This window comes from Calonectris borealis, chromosome 20 (assembly GCF_964195595.1).
Source record: "Calonectris borealis chromosome 20, bCalBor7.hap1.2, whole genome shotgun sequence".
NCBI classification, from domain to species: Eukaryota; Metazoa; Chordata; class Aves; order Procellariiformes; family Procellariidae; genus Calonectris; species Calonectris borealis.
In genome coordinates this window covers 7,052,591-7,069,471 of record NC_134331.1, presented here as the reverse complement: position 1 = coordinate 7,069,471, position 16,881 = coordinate 7,052,591, and the positions used below count along the sequence as shown (strand labels likewise).

At 45.3% G+C, this 16,881-nt stretch overlaps 1 protein-coding gene across 2 annotated transcripts; it reads right to left on the bottom strand.

The window, feature by feature from the left end:
- Window positions 1-7,160: 7,160 nt before the first annotated feature.
- On the bottom strand, window positions 7,161-12,045 carry TOB1 (transducer of ERBB2, 1). 2 transcript variants are annotated; one of them, XM_075169639.1, is made up of 2 exons: window positions 11,788-12,045; window positions 7,161-9,105 (listed from the first exon to the last, which is right to left on the bottom strand). In XM_075169639.1, exon 2 carries the CDS (start codon window positions 8,966-8,968, stop codon window positions 7,988-7,990), a length of 981 nt encoding a protein of 326 aa, XP_075025740.1. In that variant the 5' UTR covers window positions 8,969-9,105; window positions 11,788-12,045; the 3' UTR covers window positions 7,161-7,987. The 2 variants fall into 2 exon arrangements, with proteins under 2 accessions (XP_075025740.1, XP_075025741.1); XM_075169640.1 differs by lacking the exon at window positions 11,788-12,045 and adding an exon at window positions 10,155-10,228.
- Between the last annotated feature and the right edge of the window lie 4,836 nt (window positions 12,046-16,881).

The following is a 16,881-nucleotide window of genomic DNA, read 5'->3' as shown; positions in this document are numbered from 1 at the left end:
AATGGCTTGGTTTGGGAAAGAAGCTAAGAAAAGCAACTCTAAAGGAAGACTTTGAAGGAAAACAGAGAGAAGAATCAGAAGGGGGAACTTAGGAATTCAAAAGAATAAACAAGGTAAGAGAGAGTTGGTACAGCAGAACATTGAAAAAAGGACTGATTTGAAAAGATGAGATCTAGACCCTAAATTTAACCGATCTCCTGGTATCTGACTTTGGGCAGGTAAGCTGCTCCAAATACTGAATTCTTAAAACCACAGAGACACCAAGAAAAAAGGCAAGACAACTTTACTGACTTCCAGAAGTTCATCATCCCCAAACGCGTGCCATCTGCTGAGGTGATCATCAAGTCAGCCTTGCTCACAGGTCACCAGCAGCTCCCCTTACCTCCCACCCGCCACTGCCACATGGCACGCGCGGGGACAGCAAGGCAATCTCAGACAAGGAGGGACGGATGGCTTATAGACCGAGCAGCTCCACCACGTGATGCCTACGCTTCCCTCCTATTAACTGGGCTAGTGGAGTACCTCCCAGAGTAGCTCATCACGGCTATGCCTTCGTTTGTAGACTCAGCTGAGCAGGAGCAAGCACGGTGGTGCAGGAGATGCGTCGTAGCGAGGACAGTGCAAGATGTAAGTGAGGCAAGGGCAGGGAGAGGGGACACCGTTTATTAGGTCAGCTGGTGTACTTGGAAAAACTAGACAGGCTTTCAGGCACATAAGGCTTCCTTAGGTCTGAAATAGAAGCAATAACCTTAGAGCTAAATACAGGTTGAGAATAATTGTTCTGAGTTAAACTTCATTATATTAATGAATTAGGCAATTTGAGAGAAAGGATGATTGGTTCCTGTTGATCAAAGGGAGGATACTAGCCAGAGGACAGCTGATAATGTCATTTATGGCAGAAAGAGAGGGTGAGAGAGACAGGAATAATAATTGTCTAGGGATGGCCGGTGGCAGCAAAAATTATAATGTAATATGCAATCAATATCTGTGTGATTTTTATACCCTGGAGTCAGGAATTTCAGTAGTCGGATTGTCTGTTGAAGCAGTTTTGGAGACCTTCCTTGAAGGTCAGGAGTGAGAGGTCAGAGATGCAGTGGTTGATCTCTTACTGTTTCTGTCCTTTCTCAGTTTGTACAAGTTAATTTGCGTTGGTTGCCTGCAGTTGTTGCCACCAGACTGTCAAATCTGTGATGCAAACTGGACAGACAGGAGGGTGGTGGTAGGTCTCAGTCCTTCTGCATCACTTAGAAATCTGAGTCCGTTAAGCAGCTGTGGTTAATTGCCGACACTTATGAATTCATCACTATCCCTTAGATATTTGGTTTCCTGTGAAGTGCCAGTCCCAGGGAACCTGTGATTTCCTAAGGATCTAAATTTTCACCTAAAAATTAAGTTCTTAATGGACTTGTAGAGAAAAGCTAGAACATTCTGAAATCTATTTAAGTCTATACCCAGAAGATAAATTAATATGGTGCGAGGTTGATTATTATTTACAATTACCTCATAATGTCTAAAATATTCTTGGAGACTTGAATCACAATTTCTCGAGTGATTTGGTTTGGCAATACTGAAATGAGTCTTTAAGGACTAACAGTCTAGAAGGCACAAACAGAGAGCATCGATATGCGTTACTTAAAAATGAAATATCAATTGTTCTCAAGTAAAATACGATCTATGGCTCAAAGCAGTTAATAAATATAAAATGAGATTCACAAATATCTGCAAAGTAGGTAACTGCCCTGGGTGTTAACATTTTCAATGGTATTCAGGAATTTTGCACTCTTCCCACCAAATCGCCAAACAGAGGTGCTGCACATACCTGACTAACCCTGAGAGACACAGGCAGACCGAGAACCCGTTGGCTTCAAAAAGAAGTTGCAGTTATCTACAACATCTGAGACGCAGCAGGGAGTTAAAGGCACAAGTATGAGCTTAAAAACAATGAAACTTCTCTTGACAAGGCTGAAGCGATCTTTTGAAGACTGAGCAGACAGTTCATAGCACAGCCGGTGGCAGAACCCAGCAGCCCTGTCTCTGCGCTGGCGCACGCAGCTTAACCTTATGGTCTAATGAAAATCAAAGGGGAATTTGTTTTAGTTTGTAAAATCTGTATGCAAGTCTAATTTTGACCAGCAGCAACTTCAGTGAGTAGGCTGGTGTAAAATTTTCACATGATTTGTACTGGAGGAATATATACTTCCATATCTAAAGAAACACCCACAGAAATTCCTTTACAGAATCACAATAGTCAGTATGTGAGATCTCACTGCTCCGGAGGCCTTCTGCTCCAACGGTGGATGAATCAGACTCTATATACCATGGACAATGTGAATCAAGTGCTTCACTTTTATATGCATGCCTTATTTCAAAACGTAAAGGTCATCTAATACACGTTAAGTGAACTGTACAACGGAGGAGACTCTCAAAGGCCACAGAGACTAAAGGCAATAAAAGGAGGGAACGGTAGGTCGACCTCGGAAGATGTTCCTGTGGCATACAGAAATTGGATGAAGTTCCTTATTGACAGCAAAAAGACAGCAATAGCCAGCTAACGCCTGACACTTGCTAACCGTGAATTTCAACGGAGACAGAGGAGGAAGCCAACGCAGGAAAGGGCAGTGAGTTGCCCAGAGTCAGATCTGGATGTGGGGTGCCCGAGTTGTCATCTATTGCACTATGTTCTTCACTAACCTGCCACTTCCCATTTCCATCAACGTGACTAAAAACTCCCAGGCTGTTGCCTTACTGGATGAGGCTGCTCAAGCAGCAAATTCACTCAGTTTTGTGAGACTGTGAGCATCTAACATGATCCTTAACTGTATTCTGACATGCAGTAGTTCTTTACACTATGTCTTTAGAGATGAAGCGAAGACAAGGAAGCCTTAGCCTACGTGGGGCGGAGGGAGAGGGTACCTTTCGGTGGCTAGAGCCTCGCGTGCGGAGGTCTCCCATGGCACAGCAGTTCCTGGCATCGAGCAACTGAAGAGATGAGGTCAGAGAGAAGCGGAGTCTGGGTGAAGACAAGAGCGGCATGAAAGCCTGGTGCAGCAGAGCAAGTAGCGAGAGGCAGCGAACAAAGGGAGCAACGCACAAGCTGGTCCTTCTGAGGACGCTGTGGGAGGGGCAGCGAAGACAAAGGAAGGGGTTATGGGTGTAGCAGGGAATGAATATCTTCTGCCAAGGAAAAAAGGTGGGTTTCCAGGTCTGTTTTTAATTGCATTATCCAGTCCTGTTGATATAACCTTCTCAAAGAAGCTCGCAGAGGCACTAAACAATAATTAAGGCACTACATTCCCAAAGTCCTCTTTTGTTTTATGCTACGGGTAATCCTGAAGCTAAGGGGAAAAGGGAATGCAGCGCAACGAGCTCCATGAAGGCACGGAGCTGACAGACTGTTTAAATGTAATGGTGTCTCAGCTCTCGGAGGAGGAGAGGAACTCTGATTTCAGGCCTCTAAAGTGCTAAATTACCAAAAGAAAACTGCAGCAAGTTCCACCAAAACTGCGGCCATCAATACTACACATTGTTTTTAACAAACAAAAGTTGACAGAATAAAGGATGGGGGTTGAGGGACATCTGCACCTTACGCCAAGGTTTTTCTAAAAATATTTTACACCTGCTATTCGTTCCACACACTGATCATATTTTGTCTATGAGGTAGAGAACTCGTAGTGCCAAAGGGAATGTGGTTTATGTTCCTGAGTCTTAATGCTTTTTCCCTTCTGTAAAGCAAAACTCTTTACTACCATCACTAAAATAAAGCCAAGAGGACAAAAGTCGTACGCACACTGCCACGGTAACAGTTTAACCGTTCCTCTTGCTGATCTTTGGAAACAATCCCTTCAGCAGGATTTTACAGCTCTGGCACTTCGATTTAGCAAACTTTTTATGCAGCTCATGAGAGGAATGCAGCCAACTCTGTACACTCAATTTAAATCAACTTGCTGATGATATAAAAAAGAGTGCTGAACCGCCGGTTTGCTTCATCTGCTCCAAAACTACCAACACAAACTCTGAGGTATTTATTCCTGAAACGTTAATAGAACAGTCTGGGACATCAGATCAGTAGATGAACTCTGGTTTGATCCCATGCCGATCCAAAGAGCTGATTTAACAACTAGTTGTTTGGTTACCTGATGTTTCAGAAATGCAACTGGGCTGTTTGCTACTAACAGACTTTTGCACGTTGCAATACGGTGGGAGCACAGGGTGCAGACAGCTGGGCACGCGGCCATGCTGTAGCTGGGCAGTCATCTGCCACGGCTGTCTGTAGCAAGAGATCGTACAAGCGACGTTTAATAGCTTTCTAATTTTGCATGGTGAAGACGAGGGATGGATCTTTCTGTGGCTTACACCCAATCCTTAATTTGTATAAATTATGATAGCTTAGTTGAAGTTAAGAGAACTACAAAAACTTGTACTCACCGAGACTCCAGTGCCAAGCCAGCCTGTGCCCTCTGGATTCACATCCGCAGCAGGGACCTCTGAGAGCACGACGCAGCAATGAAGCACTACGTATTCTCAACTCCACCTGCGAGCTCGCTCTCCTTTGCAGAAATAATCAGAGCAATTTTATTTTCGTGACCGCTACTAGACTTCTGACCAAGAGTAAGGTCTGTCGTCTACCCACAAAACAAATGCAGCACAGACCGTAGCTGTCCACTGAATCCTCTCTACCCTCCCATGCCAAGATGCCTCTGAGCTCAATTTCACAGATCTCAGATTACGATTTTCAAAAGTTATCCACTTGTGCTGAATTGAGTGAGCCTTAAGATGAAAGGGCTTTTAACTTGTGCTTGGGTGGGGACTTCGAGTGAAGAGACAGGATGCACTAAGCAGCACTGAGGGGGACGCATACTTAGGGCTTTACCCTTTTCTTCACTGTAAATTAAAGACATCTTCCGAGGTTTAACTTACACCAGCAATTTTAAGGAAGTAAATTGCATGTTCACAAGAGAAAATACAAAAGAACTTACACAACTGAGCAAATGCTTCTTTTTTCCCCTTCGCTCCTTTTTAGGTCCTTTCTCTCAAAGCAAACGCACTTGACAGCACGGCTCAAGAGCAAAATACTGGGTGCGTGCAAATTAAACCAGAGATTGACTTGGCACTCATTTAGAACAGAATGTTGCAATGTAAATGTTTGATTTAACAAATTCAGCACCAAAATTTAGCAAAAGATAAATAAATGGGTGAAGTAGACTGAACAGAAAGCACACATCCTTAATTTCTATAAGGAGTAAGAGAAAACATTAAAAATCTTCACATTTGCATTCTTTGAGAAAACTGGAAGCTCTCTCTACAGATTGTCTCCTTGCAAAGCACCATAAACAACCTATGGAGGACAAAACCCTGCTTATTAAAATCTTTATATTAAAAGGTGCTGCAAAAAACAACCTTGTTTCCAGAGATTCTTCCTTGCTGCAAACCACTGCCCTTCATACGTAGAGCTGGTTACAGTGGAAGTGAACAAATCAGCCTGGGAAGAGGATAAGCTCCATGACCTTTAAGACAAATCATCTCAGTTTAAACCACAGGAATAGAAATATTACAGAACACGTAGAACAGTCTCCACTGTTGAAGTTGCTCAGCCTTCTAGACAGTTCAGGTATTATTACTGTATTGTAAATGCTAAAATTGTAGTAAGTCTTAAAGTCTAGGCATACAAATAGAAATAATACACAGAGCTAACGTTGTCCATTTTTCAGTAATTGATCCAATATTTCTTTTTCTGATTTTTTTCTAAGTCCCTTTTAAAGCAAAATCATCCACTTAAAATTAGATGCCAAATGATGCACTTTTAAGTACAGTTCTGTCCACTGATGTGCTGTTAGTTGAAAGATAAACCAGATGGCAAACTCAATAAAAAGGAGCCAGTTAAATACAGACAGATGAATGCCTAAAAAAAACATTCGCTCCATTATTGCTTTTGAATTGGTTGTCATGGCATTAGAAATTGATACCATTGTCAGCCTCACGTCTCCACCCTGACCATTTCTTCACAGCCTCTGTCCAAAGCAAAGATCTCACACTGGTGTTGAAAAACACTCCCTTCCTTACAGCACTAGGCTCCACCAAAAGCACTAGTTTTCCACCAAAACTCTGCTCGCACCAAACTGGGGGTGTACGCGTGCATGGAATTTACACCTTTTGTAAAACCAAGTGCATCAAGAAGGAAAAGACTGATCTTCAGTCTCAAAATCCAGTTTCAGAATACTAAAGTTCAGATAATTTTAATCCTGTACTCCTCCTGTGGCTTAGCATTCATCATCGTGAGCCAAAGGACTATCCGCTTAGCATGTATCTTCTCTTTGTACAACTGGAACTGCCATGGAAAATAAGTTGATGTTTGTTAGATTTACGGATTAATAAGTTTCTCTTTCCCTTGACAATGTCCACTAGCAAGGAACACTATTTGCCGAACAGATGGAAAAGAGTTAGCGATGCAACTTCAAAATAGCCCTGGAAAAGCTGAGTTGTCAGCCTCTGAATTCTTTCTCCTCCCACTCACATTCACATTTTGAGAATCTATTAAGTTAAAATGGGTAAAATCCACTAAAATAAAAACCTTAGAATACCATGTTGTAGTTGCATTACATTTCTCTTTTTAATAGAGCATATAAAATGAAAGTTTACAATGAGTTTAGTAAACTGTAAATTAGCACTTTTATTCAGTCTCGTTTCTGAGCTATTAATCCCCAATACAGAAACAGATCGCTGATGCGTTGGTCTAGGACCTCTCGAGAGAATAGTTCAGATCCATTCTGATGACACGGAAAGTGAATTTCATTGAATCACCTGAGTCTCTTCTAGATACATCACATCGCACAATAACTCAACATTCACATAGCTTATGGTCTTAACTCTCACGGAAAAAAAAAATAAAATTACCTTCTGACTTCAGTGAGCTGCAGTTATGGAAAACAAGTGAAAGTTTGCTCAAATAATTGTAGGCAAGTACTTAATCAGGCTACATGCTTTGTCAGTAGTATTTTAGGTAAAGCAACCCCTTATTGTGGTGCATCAATACAGCAACCCTTTCCATCGCTCCTTTGTGATGCACTGAGTCAGACTTTTTTGCATCATTAGCACTGACAACACAATAAACGCAGCGCTCTGATCTTCAGCAGAACAGTAAAAACACAGACCACAACAGTCACTTAATTTTAAAGAATTTTAATACAAACTTAATATAAACTATTTCAGTCCCTCTTAACATGTAAGACACTGACTCAAAATACTTTTATACCTTTTTTTCAAGTATTGCACAATGTAGGTACAAAATTAATATTTACGATTACATTTTCTTCCATAATATATAGCAAAAATCTTTAAACTTTTAACAGAAAATACAATTTGTGTTTCTTTTGAAAAAAGCAAATATTTCGTACATTTTAATTCCACCACTAAGGAATATTCTGTACACAACTTTTTATTTTTTTTAGAATTGATGTCTTTAAGATGGATATCTTACAATTTCAGTAAAAAAAATACAACATGAAGCTGCTGCAGCTGTCACAGATCACTGTAGTAAAAAGATATAAATGCAATACCATGTTGTAGAAACAATATATATACTCTGATATTTTACAAACTTTGTACTAAATTAAATTATACAATTAGAAAAAGACCAATAAACCCACCTATTAGTGCCAATTTTTTAATATATATACACATATATGTTTGTGTACATATATATATACACACATGAAAAAAATTAGCCACGTCCTTGCTATATCTTAAATACTGTAAGAGGCCATATTTTGAGAGTATATTTTTGTAATGTACAGTCAGTATAAAATAATTTTGTGCTTGGTTGGCAAATGAAAAAATGATGCATGTTGTATTTATCTAACCAAGCTTGAATGTATTCATACTACAAGCCTTAAAAAAAATCTCAAGAGGTGGAAAAAAAGATACACCCTTGGGTACGTGCATTTTAACTTGTACAATAGTTATTTACTTGTATTTCACTTTCGTTTTATTTTTAGTTAGCCATAACTGGCTGGAATTGCTGGTTAGAATACTGCATGTTGTTTAAACTAAAATTCAAGCCATCCACAAAAGACTTCTCATTTAGACCTCCATAGGCTGCAAACATATCAAAGGCATTACTGTACTGGAGAGGACTGAGGTTAAGGGGGCTGTCACCAGGAAAGATGCTACTGGTACTACCTTGACCCTGCATGTTGGGGAAAATGAACTCCTTTGCGTTAGGAGAAAGGGCAGAAGTCTTCTGCTGTTGTTGCTGCTGCTGCTGCTGACTGCCTAAGCCAAGCCCGTAGAGAGAGTGCATGGAGGAGGAAAGGGCTTTCTGCTTCAACAGGTCATTGACATTCAAGCCAAGGTTGGTGGGAGAGGTGCGGGCGACCTTGTTGCTACGGCCGCTATTCTTCATTTTGGTCGAGCCAAACTTGGTGGCAGCAAATGTGGCAGTGGTGAAGGTTAAAGGCTGAGTGGAGCGGGGCATGAAAGTTGGGCTCACAGCAGCAGAGTGACCAAAGGGAGGAGAAGGAGAACTAGACACTGAAGATGCTGGGTCACTAATTGGCATGAACACCTGGGCCTCTGGGTTAAAGCTGTTCTTGATTTCCTTATCCAACTCACATCCATTTTCATTATCATCCACATAAAGCACTTTCACTGGTCCCTTTTCACCGATTTGGTATGAAACCTCAAATGGGTCAATCCAAACACTAAGATCCTGAGGCAAGTTGCCACGAACATCATCAATGTCCAAACCACTCTCTTTGGATGCTTGTTCTATGACCGGGTCCACTTTCTCCCCTATATGTATACATCTAAACCCTGATCCTTTGTATGGCTTTTCTGGATACCAGTGCCCTTCATACTTCTTCTTAAGAAGTCTTTCAAGCTCTTCACCAAAAATGTTGACACGTCGTCTGGGAAGCTTATTGTACAAATATGAAATAATAAAATTGAGTGCTACTTGGATTTCAAGCTGCATAGCTGCTATGCCACAAAGTTATAAGTCTGTTTCAAAACCCGAAGAAGAAAGTGTTCAAGATGCCACAGGGAAACAAAATTTCATTCAAAGTGCTGATTCTAGTTGATTATTATCCTTCACCTTGAGTGCTCTTGCTCCTTTAAGAAAAAACAAAAGCAAACACATCCAAATAAGGAAAGCGTAAGATCAAGCTCCAAGGCCTATTCTTTTAGCTTCACTTTCTGCATAAAATAGGTTACTTTTTAAGTCAACAAAAGTGCATCAACCTATTTATGTTCACGCCTGTGGAAGGCAAGGATGTCAACTACATTCAGTATGACTTCCAAACAATACTGCAGAAGATGCACTAGGCATGTGTTTACATATACAGCATGGGGCATTTCAAAATCGCATAAGCTTGCCATTTAGTTATTCACAAAGCAGCAAGGATAATTTTTAAGACATCACAGAACTGCCAGGCCTGTCAAGGGTTCAATTACCAACCCGTATGTGGATGATTTATAGTACTCAGCTGCAAAATTTAGCACCAGACTATTAGTTTAGCTTGAAAGGTCTTAGTCCAAGGGTCATTTATCATTTTAAAGTTTGCAAACACATTGGTTGCACTGTAAGCTACAGAATTACAAAAATGTTAACAGTTGCTTTAGAAGATTTCACACAAATAACTAAAATTATGCAACATTTATTTTAAGTCCAAGCAAACCATCCGCATAAACTGTGCACTGGTGAAACTATGCTAACTGAAGAGAAAATGTCCGCTGTACATATACAACAATTCTTCCTCGGAATAGCTAAAATGATAATGCAGTCAATGTATACAAAATAGATGCACGTATCTTCTGTCATAAGGGTGGCAATGACTGTGAAATTATTACAATAAATTAATTCACAAATTTTTCCCTTCTACAAATTATTCTATATTATTAGGTGTAATATATTAATGTATACTAAATCCATATATCGCGTTGTCTAGGGTCCAGATTTCAAAAAGTTACTAGAGCCAACAGGGCTTTTGATAGCCTCAAAAACGATTGCTTTTCTCCTTCTCCATGACTCCATTTTATATTTAATATAAAATATGGTTGCCACTCCTTCACAAAGGACAAAAGAGAAATTAGCTATCTAAAGTTAAAGGGACAAGAACCAAGTATTAGCACATGCACTGCTAACAAAAATTCTGCAGTACCTTAGCATAAAGGTACTCATCCACAGGACACACCTTTGTTCAAAAAGTTCCAATGAAACAAAATATATATTTCTTGGCTCAAGTTAAACACCCAACGAGAATTTCAATTAACAGTGTGCTTTTCTGCACTGCATCACTAGGAACAAAATTCAGTGTAGCTGTCACTAAAGATCAGAGAAATCAAAGTCAGTAACAAAATCCTTTAACAATATGAATACAGTGCTTTTTTATTTCTGGCTCCAAATAATCTCCTTTTAAAGTCTGGAACCCTATTTCCAAGCCACTCGTGTTCTCCCCAACATGGTATGGGAATAGTTTGAAAGCTTGTACGATAAGGCGACCTTTAAACGTTTGCTGGATCAGCACTGGGTGGGGATAAGGAAAAGATCAAGGGCAAACAGAAGATATTTACAAAAGGGACACAATCAGTACAGAAAAGCTGATTGGGTGGTTAAAAGGGGCATTTAAAAATGATTTATTAATCCATCTGTTTTGTTTCCCTTCCTCCATGTCCTTTAGGAATGAAATGATCCTTTCAAGGCGCACCGGGGCAGACGCTATAAATTTTTCCAAGCTCCAAAACCGATCCATGGTACAAGCAGCTGATCAAACAAATCAGCTTGATCATTTCAAACTTTTTTTTTTTTATTTAAAGAGGACAATATTTCTCATTATCGAGCAGAGCCCTGGCGCCGGGGGTTAAAGGCAGGAGCCTTAAGCAGTGTGGGCAGTTACATAACCAGGCAGTCGGGTCTCATTAGATTTCTGCTCACAGCCCTGGGAGCTCCGGCAACAGCAGGAGGAGGAGGAAGACCATTTTCTGAGCCCGTAAGAAAGAGAACGAAGAAGAGGAAGGGAGGTGACTGCAAGAAGGGGTGGGGGTTGCAAGGCCCCTCTCCTCAGCACGCAGACCAGCACCCCGGGCCCGGCGGCACCCCTCTCGCCCCCCCGCTGGGGCAGGGTCCTAGAGGACGGCTGCCAGCGCTGCCCGGAGAGGCCCAGCGCAGGCAGCAGCTATTAGTCAGCCGGCAACGCTCACTCCTCCCAGCCCGAGCGCGTCCAGGGACCGCCTTGGGAGGGACCCTCTCGCGGCCCGGCTCCCCGGGCCGTGCCCTCTCCCCCAGCCCCCTCTCTGAGGGGCTGCCGGCGGCCCCCACGCCCTCCTTCCCATCGCCTCCCGTGCCGCTGCGCCCCTCACGGCACCCCGGCCCTGCCCCTCCCTGCGGGACCGTGCCCGCCTCAGTCCCCGTCACCGCGGGGTCGTGACCGCCTCGGCACCCCGGGCCGCCCGCCTGACGGCCGGGCCGTGCCCGCCTCGGCATCGCCGCCCCAGGGGCCGGGGCCGCTTCAGCCGCCGGGGCCGCCTCAGCCGCCAGGGCCGGGGGATTGCTGCCTCAGCGGCCGGGGCCGGGCGGTGGCTGCCTCAGGCCCCCCGTCACTGCGGCGGGCGCCGCGCCCGCCTCAGCCCCCCGCCTCAGGGGCCGGGCGGTGGCTGCCTCAGCCCCTCGCTCGCCTCACGGCCGGGGCCGGGCGGTGGCTGCCTCAGCCCCCCGCCTCAGCGCCTGCCTTCGGCCTGGGCCCCCCCAGCGCACACCCCCGGGCCGTCCCCCCGCCCTCAGCGAGCGGTACTCACCCGGGTGGGTGTGCGGGGGGTAGTGCAAACAATCCCTGCGGGGGTGTGAGTGCGGGCGGGGGGCGGCTCAGCACCCGACCCCCATCTCCGAGAGCCGGCTCCCTCGGCGAGGATGGGAGGGGAAAGGAAAGAGGAAAAAAAAAAAAGGGAGGGGGGAGGGTTGGAAAAAAAAAGGGGGGGGAGGGAAAGGGGGGGAGGGCTGCGCTGCTCACACCCCCACGACGGGCGCGCTCAGCCGCCGCAGCCGGGCTCCTTCTGCTACTGCCTCGCCGCCTGACGCGCCCCTATATATCGCCTCCCTTCCCCCGCCCCCCGCCCGTGCGCCCCGCCCGGCCACGCCCACAACCCCGCCCTCCACTGGCTAGCGTCGGGTCTGGCCCCGCCCACCACCCGCCAGGCCCCGCCCTGGCCCCGCCCCCCGCCCAAGGCCCTCTGCCGCCTCTCCTTCCCCCACCCCGGCGTGCAGGGGCCGCTTTCTACGTCAGCTCGCTCTTCACCTCACAACACCGTTGCGTCACTGTCGACGTCAAACCCTGCCCTCGCGCCCCTCATCTCCGCAGGGAAGGGGGGGAGGGGGCCCGCGCTGAACTACATCTCCCATGACCGCCGCTGCGGCGCGGCATGGGGGGCGGGCGGCGACGGCCCGCGGGGACCTCGGCAGCGACGATCGCAGCTCCGCAGGGGCCGGCAGCGCGCCTGGACGGCGGGGGCGGGGGGAGCGGGGGCACCCCACAGCCCCTCACGCTCAGGGGCGAGGGGCCAGGCTACGTCCCCAGTCACCGGTGGGGCTGACGGGGGCGGCCTCCCCTCGGCGAGGGCTCAGCGAGGCCCCGCGGCGGCAGCAGCAGCCGCGCCCGCCCGCGCAGGAGGGGGCGCGGAGCAGCACCCCCGCCGCGCCCGATGAGCCCCTCACAGCCCTCCCACCTCCCCGCCGCGGCTAAAAATACTCCCCGCAGGTAGCAACGCTGACCGATTGGCTGCCTGCCCGCCCTGGTAGCCGCCTGATTGGTCATTCGGTATCGAGGAGGAAGACGTCAAACCCCCAGTTTTGGGGGGAAAAAGTTATCGGGGGGGGGAATGGGGCGGGGGGGAGGGGAGGGGAGGGCGAGGCCGCCGCCTCAGCGCCCGCGAGACCCGCTGCGGGGAGGCGCGGGGCGGTGTGAGGGGGGGTCAGGCGGCCGCCGGCCTGGCCGAGCCGGGGGACGGCGCCGGGGCCCTCGCCCAGCGCCGGTGCCACCGAGCCCGATTTGGGCCTGTCGGGAGTAGCGCTGCGGCCCGGCCTTATTTTAACGCGGGGCACGGCTAAATCCGGAGGCAGCGGCTGGGGGAAGCGGGGGAGCCAGCGGGCGAGCGGCGGGGCCGCCGCGCCCTCCCGCACCGAGGGGCCTTTGGGATGAGAGGCTGTTCATCAAAACGTCACGGGTGTTGCTCTTTAAATACCACTTGCGGGCATTGCTAGGGCTGGGGCGGGTATGGTTAGCTTCCAACCGGCGAGCAGGGCCGGGTTTTGCAGGAGAAACGGCGGAGGTTTTTTTTTTCCCCCCCTCCTCCTCCTCCTCTTGCTCTGTGTTTGTATAATAATGAAGCATTTTGGCGTAAAATCTGCATGGGCCTCAGGAGAGATTTGGAAATGCCAGTCAGAGGAGATGCCAGAACTTTAACCCTTTGGAGATATATACGAGAATATATTCGAGACGGTGTGGGAGGCAGGAGCCTGAAAACCGACATGGAAAGGAAGGTAGCAAGGGTAATATTTGGGATTTTCCATAGCTGGAAATTTCTCCTAGAAGGCCTAATGCAATGTAAAACACATAGTTTGTATTCAGATGTATCAATGTTGATGCCTCTAGCATTGCAATATTGCAAACAACTTAAAAATCTTAATTCGGACTCAAAATAGTTACCATTTTTCCCCCTATTTTTCATCTGTATTTAACCATAAAGGTTTGCATGGCCCTTCAATGAAAATTGGGTCATATGGTATCACTGTGCACCCCAAAGTGATAGTATGAAGATTATAAAATTATAAGCGTTGGCAACTGGGAGATTGCTGAGAATTGCTGTAGCACAGCCAGGAATGCAAGTGAGAGTCTTGGATTTTTTTGTTTTGAACAAGTTGCCATTACTTTTACCACGGAACTTAAGAGACGATGTGAAATAACTACCAAAACAGATAAGGCGAAAAGACCAATACATTTTTTTTTTTAAATTAGAACTTAGAAATCTCCCTGGTACAACAAACACTGAACAAATTGGCAGCTAACATCAGCTGTGTCAGTAAACAGTTCAGCATGTTACTGTGCTCAGTTCTGCGCTGACTGGGGTAGCAGCAGCAGCAGATTTCCCTTTGAAGTGGGAAAAACTGCACAGCTCTGTAGATCAATGTTTTCAGGTGAGATTTCATAAGGAGCTTTACAAACCCAGTAACTGTGCTGCGGAGTTGCTAAAAAAAAATGAAAGGTTGTAAAAGCAGAGACTTTCTTTTAAATGGCTTTAACACTACATGAGAAGCATTAGGAACTGAATTAAATACACAGAGCTAATACATATATAATCAAGGCAGCTGTGGGATCCTTTAAAGCTGTAAAAATGGTGATGTACTTTCTGTGGCTTATGTAAAGGAAGCTTCTAATGCAGTCAATGCTAAAATTGCATGCTATTGAACAAATCCGATGTTAAAGACAGGTGATTGCCCTAAGAATAACCTCTCCAGGTCAGCAAGAATCAAGCCTGCTTCTAGTGGTCCAACGAAAGTTTCAATTTATCCTCATTTGCCTGAAAAGAAAATTCTGACTTTTAAACTGCAGTGCTCATTATGTCGTCCACGTATAACACATCAGAAGTAGGTGGCCAAACTGTAGCAGTGTTAAATTATTGGCACCTAAAACCAGAGTCTAATCCAGGATCACTTGTATTCTTAAAACCTCAACTGGCTTTTTGAGCCACGAAGAGGTCAGAATAGGGCCTGCAGTATTTTTCAGTCCTTTTGATTAATACACAGCAATAACAAAATGTCTACCTCTCCCTGCTAGAAAAATCTTTAAAAATGCAATCAATACAAAATAACAACTCCAGCAGCAAAATTGTACTCACGTTGCCAATTCTATTCAACTGAAAGATTAATCTTAAAAGAAAAAATATATATTCTCATCTCTCCTGACAAACCTTGACAATTTTTCTCCCCGGCAGAGCAAATCAACAGAAGTATTTCAGAGCACGGCAGGGAGGCGGGAGTGAGATTAGAAGTAAGACGACTTTCTTAATCTATATTAAGCGAGAAGGGCTTTGATCTCATCCCCTGTTTGTAGCCATATCCTGCGATGCTGGCCGGGAAGACAGCCATCACCAGAAACCAAACTACAGTTTCTACAGCCTGGGTCTCTGCGGTCTAATCTCTAGAGCCAAGATCTCTGCATTGTCAAAGACCTACGTCTCTACAAGACCTTGTAGAGACTACAAAGTCTCTGCAAAGAGATATTCTTTTTTCTACTAAAGCAATCTAAATTTGGTTCCTAAAATAATTGATAGCACTCCTTTAAAATCTAAATCAGTATTATTTATTGATCAATACAATATCTAAAACCAAAATACAGTTTATTAATCTTAAAAGTTGTTTAAAGGAATTAAAAACATGTAAGAAAATTTTTACTAATCTATGTCAACGTGGACAAGAATTTAAGAGCAGTAGAAAGCAAGGCTCAGAATTTCGACCATCCATCTTTGTCCTTTTCGCTTTCTCTGCTAAATGAATGTTGCTGTTCCTTACAGAATATATAAGATTTATCCTGACAGTGGACATAAAGCTTTGTAACATACATTCCCAAATATAGTACAGTCTCTTTTTTAACATTTTCCTGTTTAGGAACACAATTCTCCTTTTAGCGTGGGAGCCCAGGTTTTGATTTTGAAAAAATGGAAAGCTTTTCCCATTGTATTCATCCCTCTCTAGCCCAATTTTATGCATTTGCTGATTTTAATGTGTGGGTTTTTTCCCCATCATTTATCAGTGTGAGCATCCAAGCGTGCCTGCTCTCCAGCATCTATCTTAACAACGATTTTGAAATGTAGTGTAGATTCTCTTACATTTCATTTACCAGCTTAAGCAGTGTTTTTTCCATAAATACAGATTACAGAGGGTGTATATACCTCTCAGATGTTGCTGAGCTTCAGGAGCTCTCTGACCACAAAGATTTTTTTAGATGGGAACCAGAAAATTAGCTTGTATGTAATGTTGTTTTAATGGAGTAAAGAATAACCGAGAACAGAATTCAACCAAAACAGCGAAGTTCATGGGGCGTTGTCCCAGCCAGGTCATCTTCTAGGAGAGCCCCAAGCTCGTCTTGCATTACGTGAAGGGCGCAAACGGTTACCTCTGATCAAGAGCAGCTGGCTGGCAGGGGCTGCTTTGTGCAGCTTTATATGCCAAGTTAAGCGCGCATATGGCAGGATGTGTGTGCGATAACTGTTTTTTGCAGACTGTTACCCCCAGGGCAAACAGCCACAGTCAGCGACTTGCTGCAGACTGCGTTGTGGCTCCACAGCAACCCAGGCTGTGCCCGGACTTGTTCCTCTGTTAGCGCAGGGGGCTGAGGAATTTGGAGGAATGGGATTAATGTCCTGGGGATGTGGGAGCATGCAGGGAAGGGCTCGAGGTAGGAGGACCTGGCGGTTGGATAAATGTCTACCGGTCTTGACAGGGGTACAGTTAATCCTGCCACTGAGGGGGAGAAATAGCCTTTGAAGTGGAAGGAGGGAAATACTGCGGTAAAAGGGGGAGAATGGAGAGTACAGTAGTGAGGGGCTGTGATTGTGAGAACAGCCCAGCGTCCTGCATCCCCTCCTGGAAGCCCAGAAAGCCCGGGTACCGATTCTCATGAGATGCGCTGGGCTGGCCTGCCCCACACAGCTCAGCTAGGCGGGCAAAGCCAAACACCAGCAACAGAAGTTCCTCTGCTATTATAGTGTATGAGGTTGGTGGCTTCGGCGATGCCAAGATTTTAGAAACTTGGCTATCAAGAGCTGGAGCTTGTATGCCAAGGATCGAGAAGCAGTTTCCAGATCTGCGTATCTACAGCTTTGCGAAGTCAGTACACT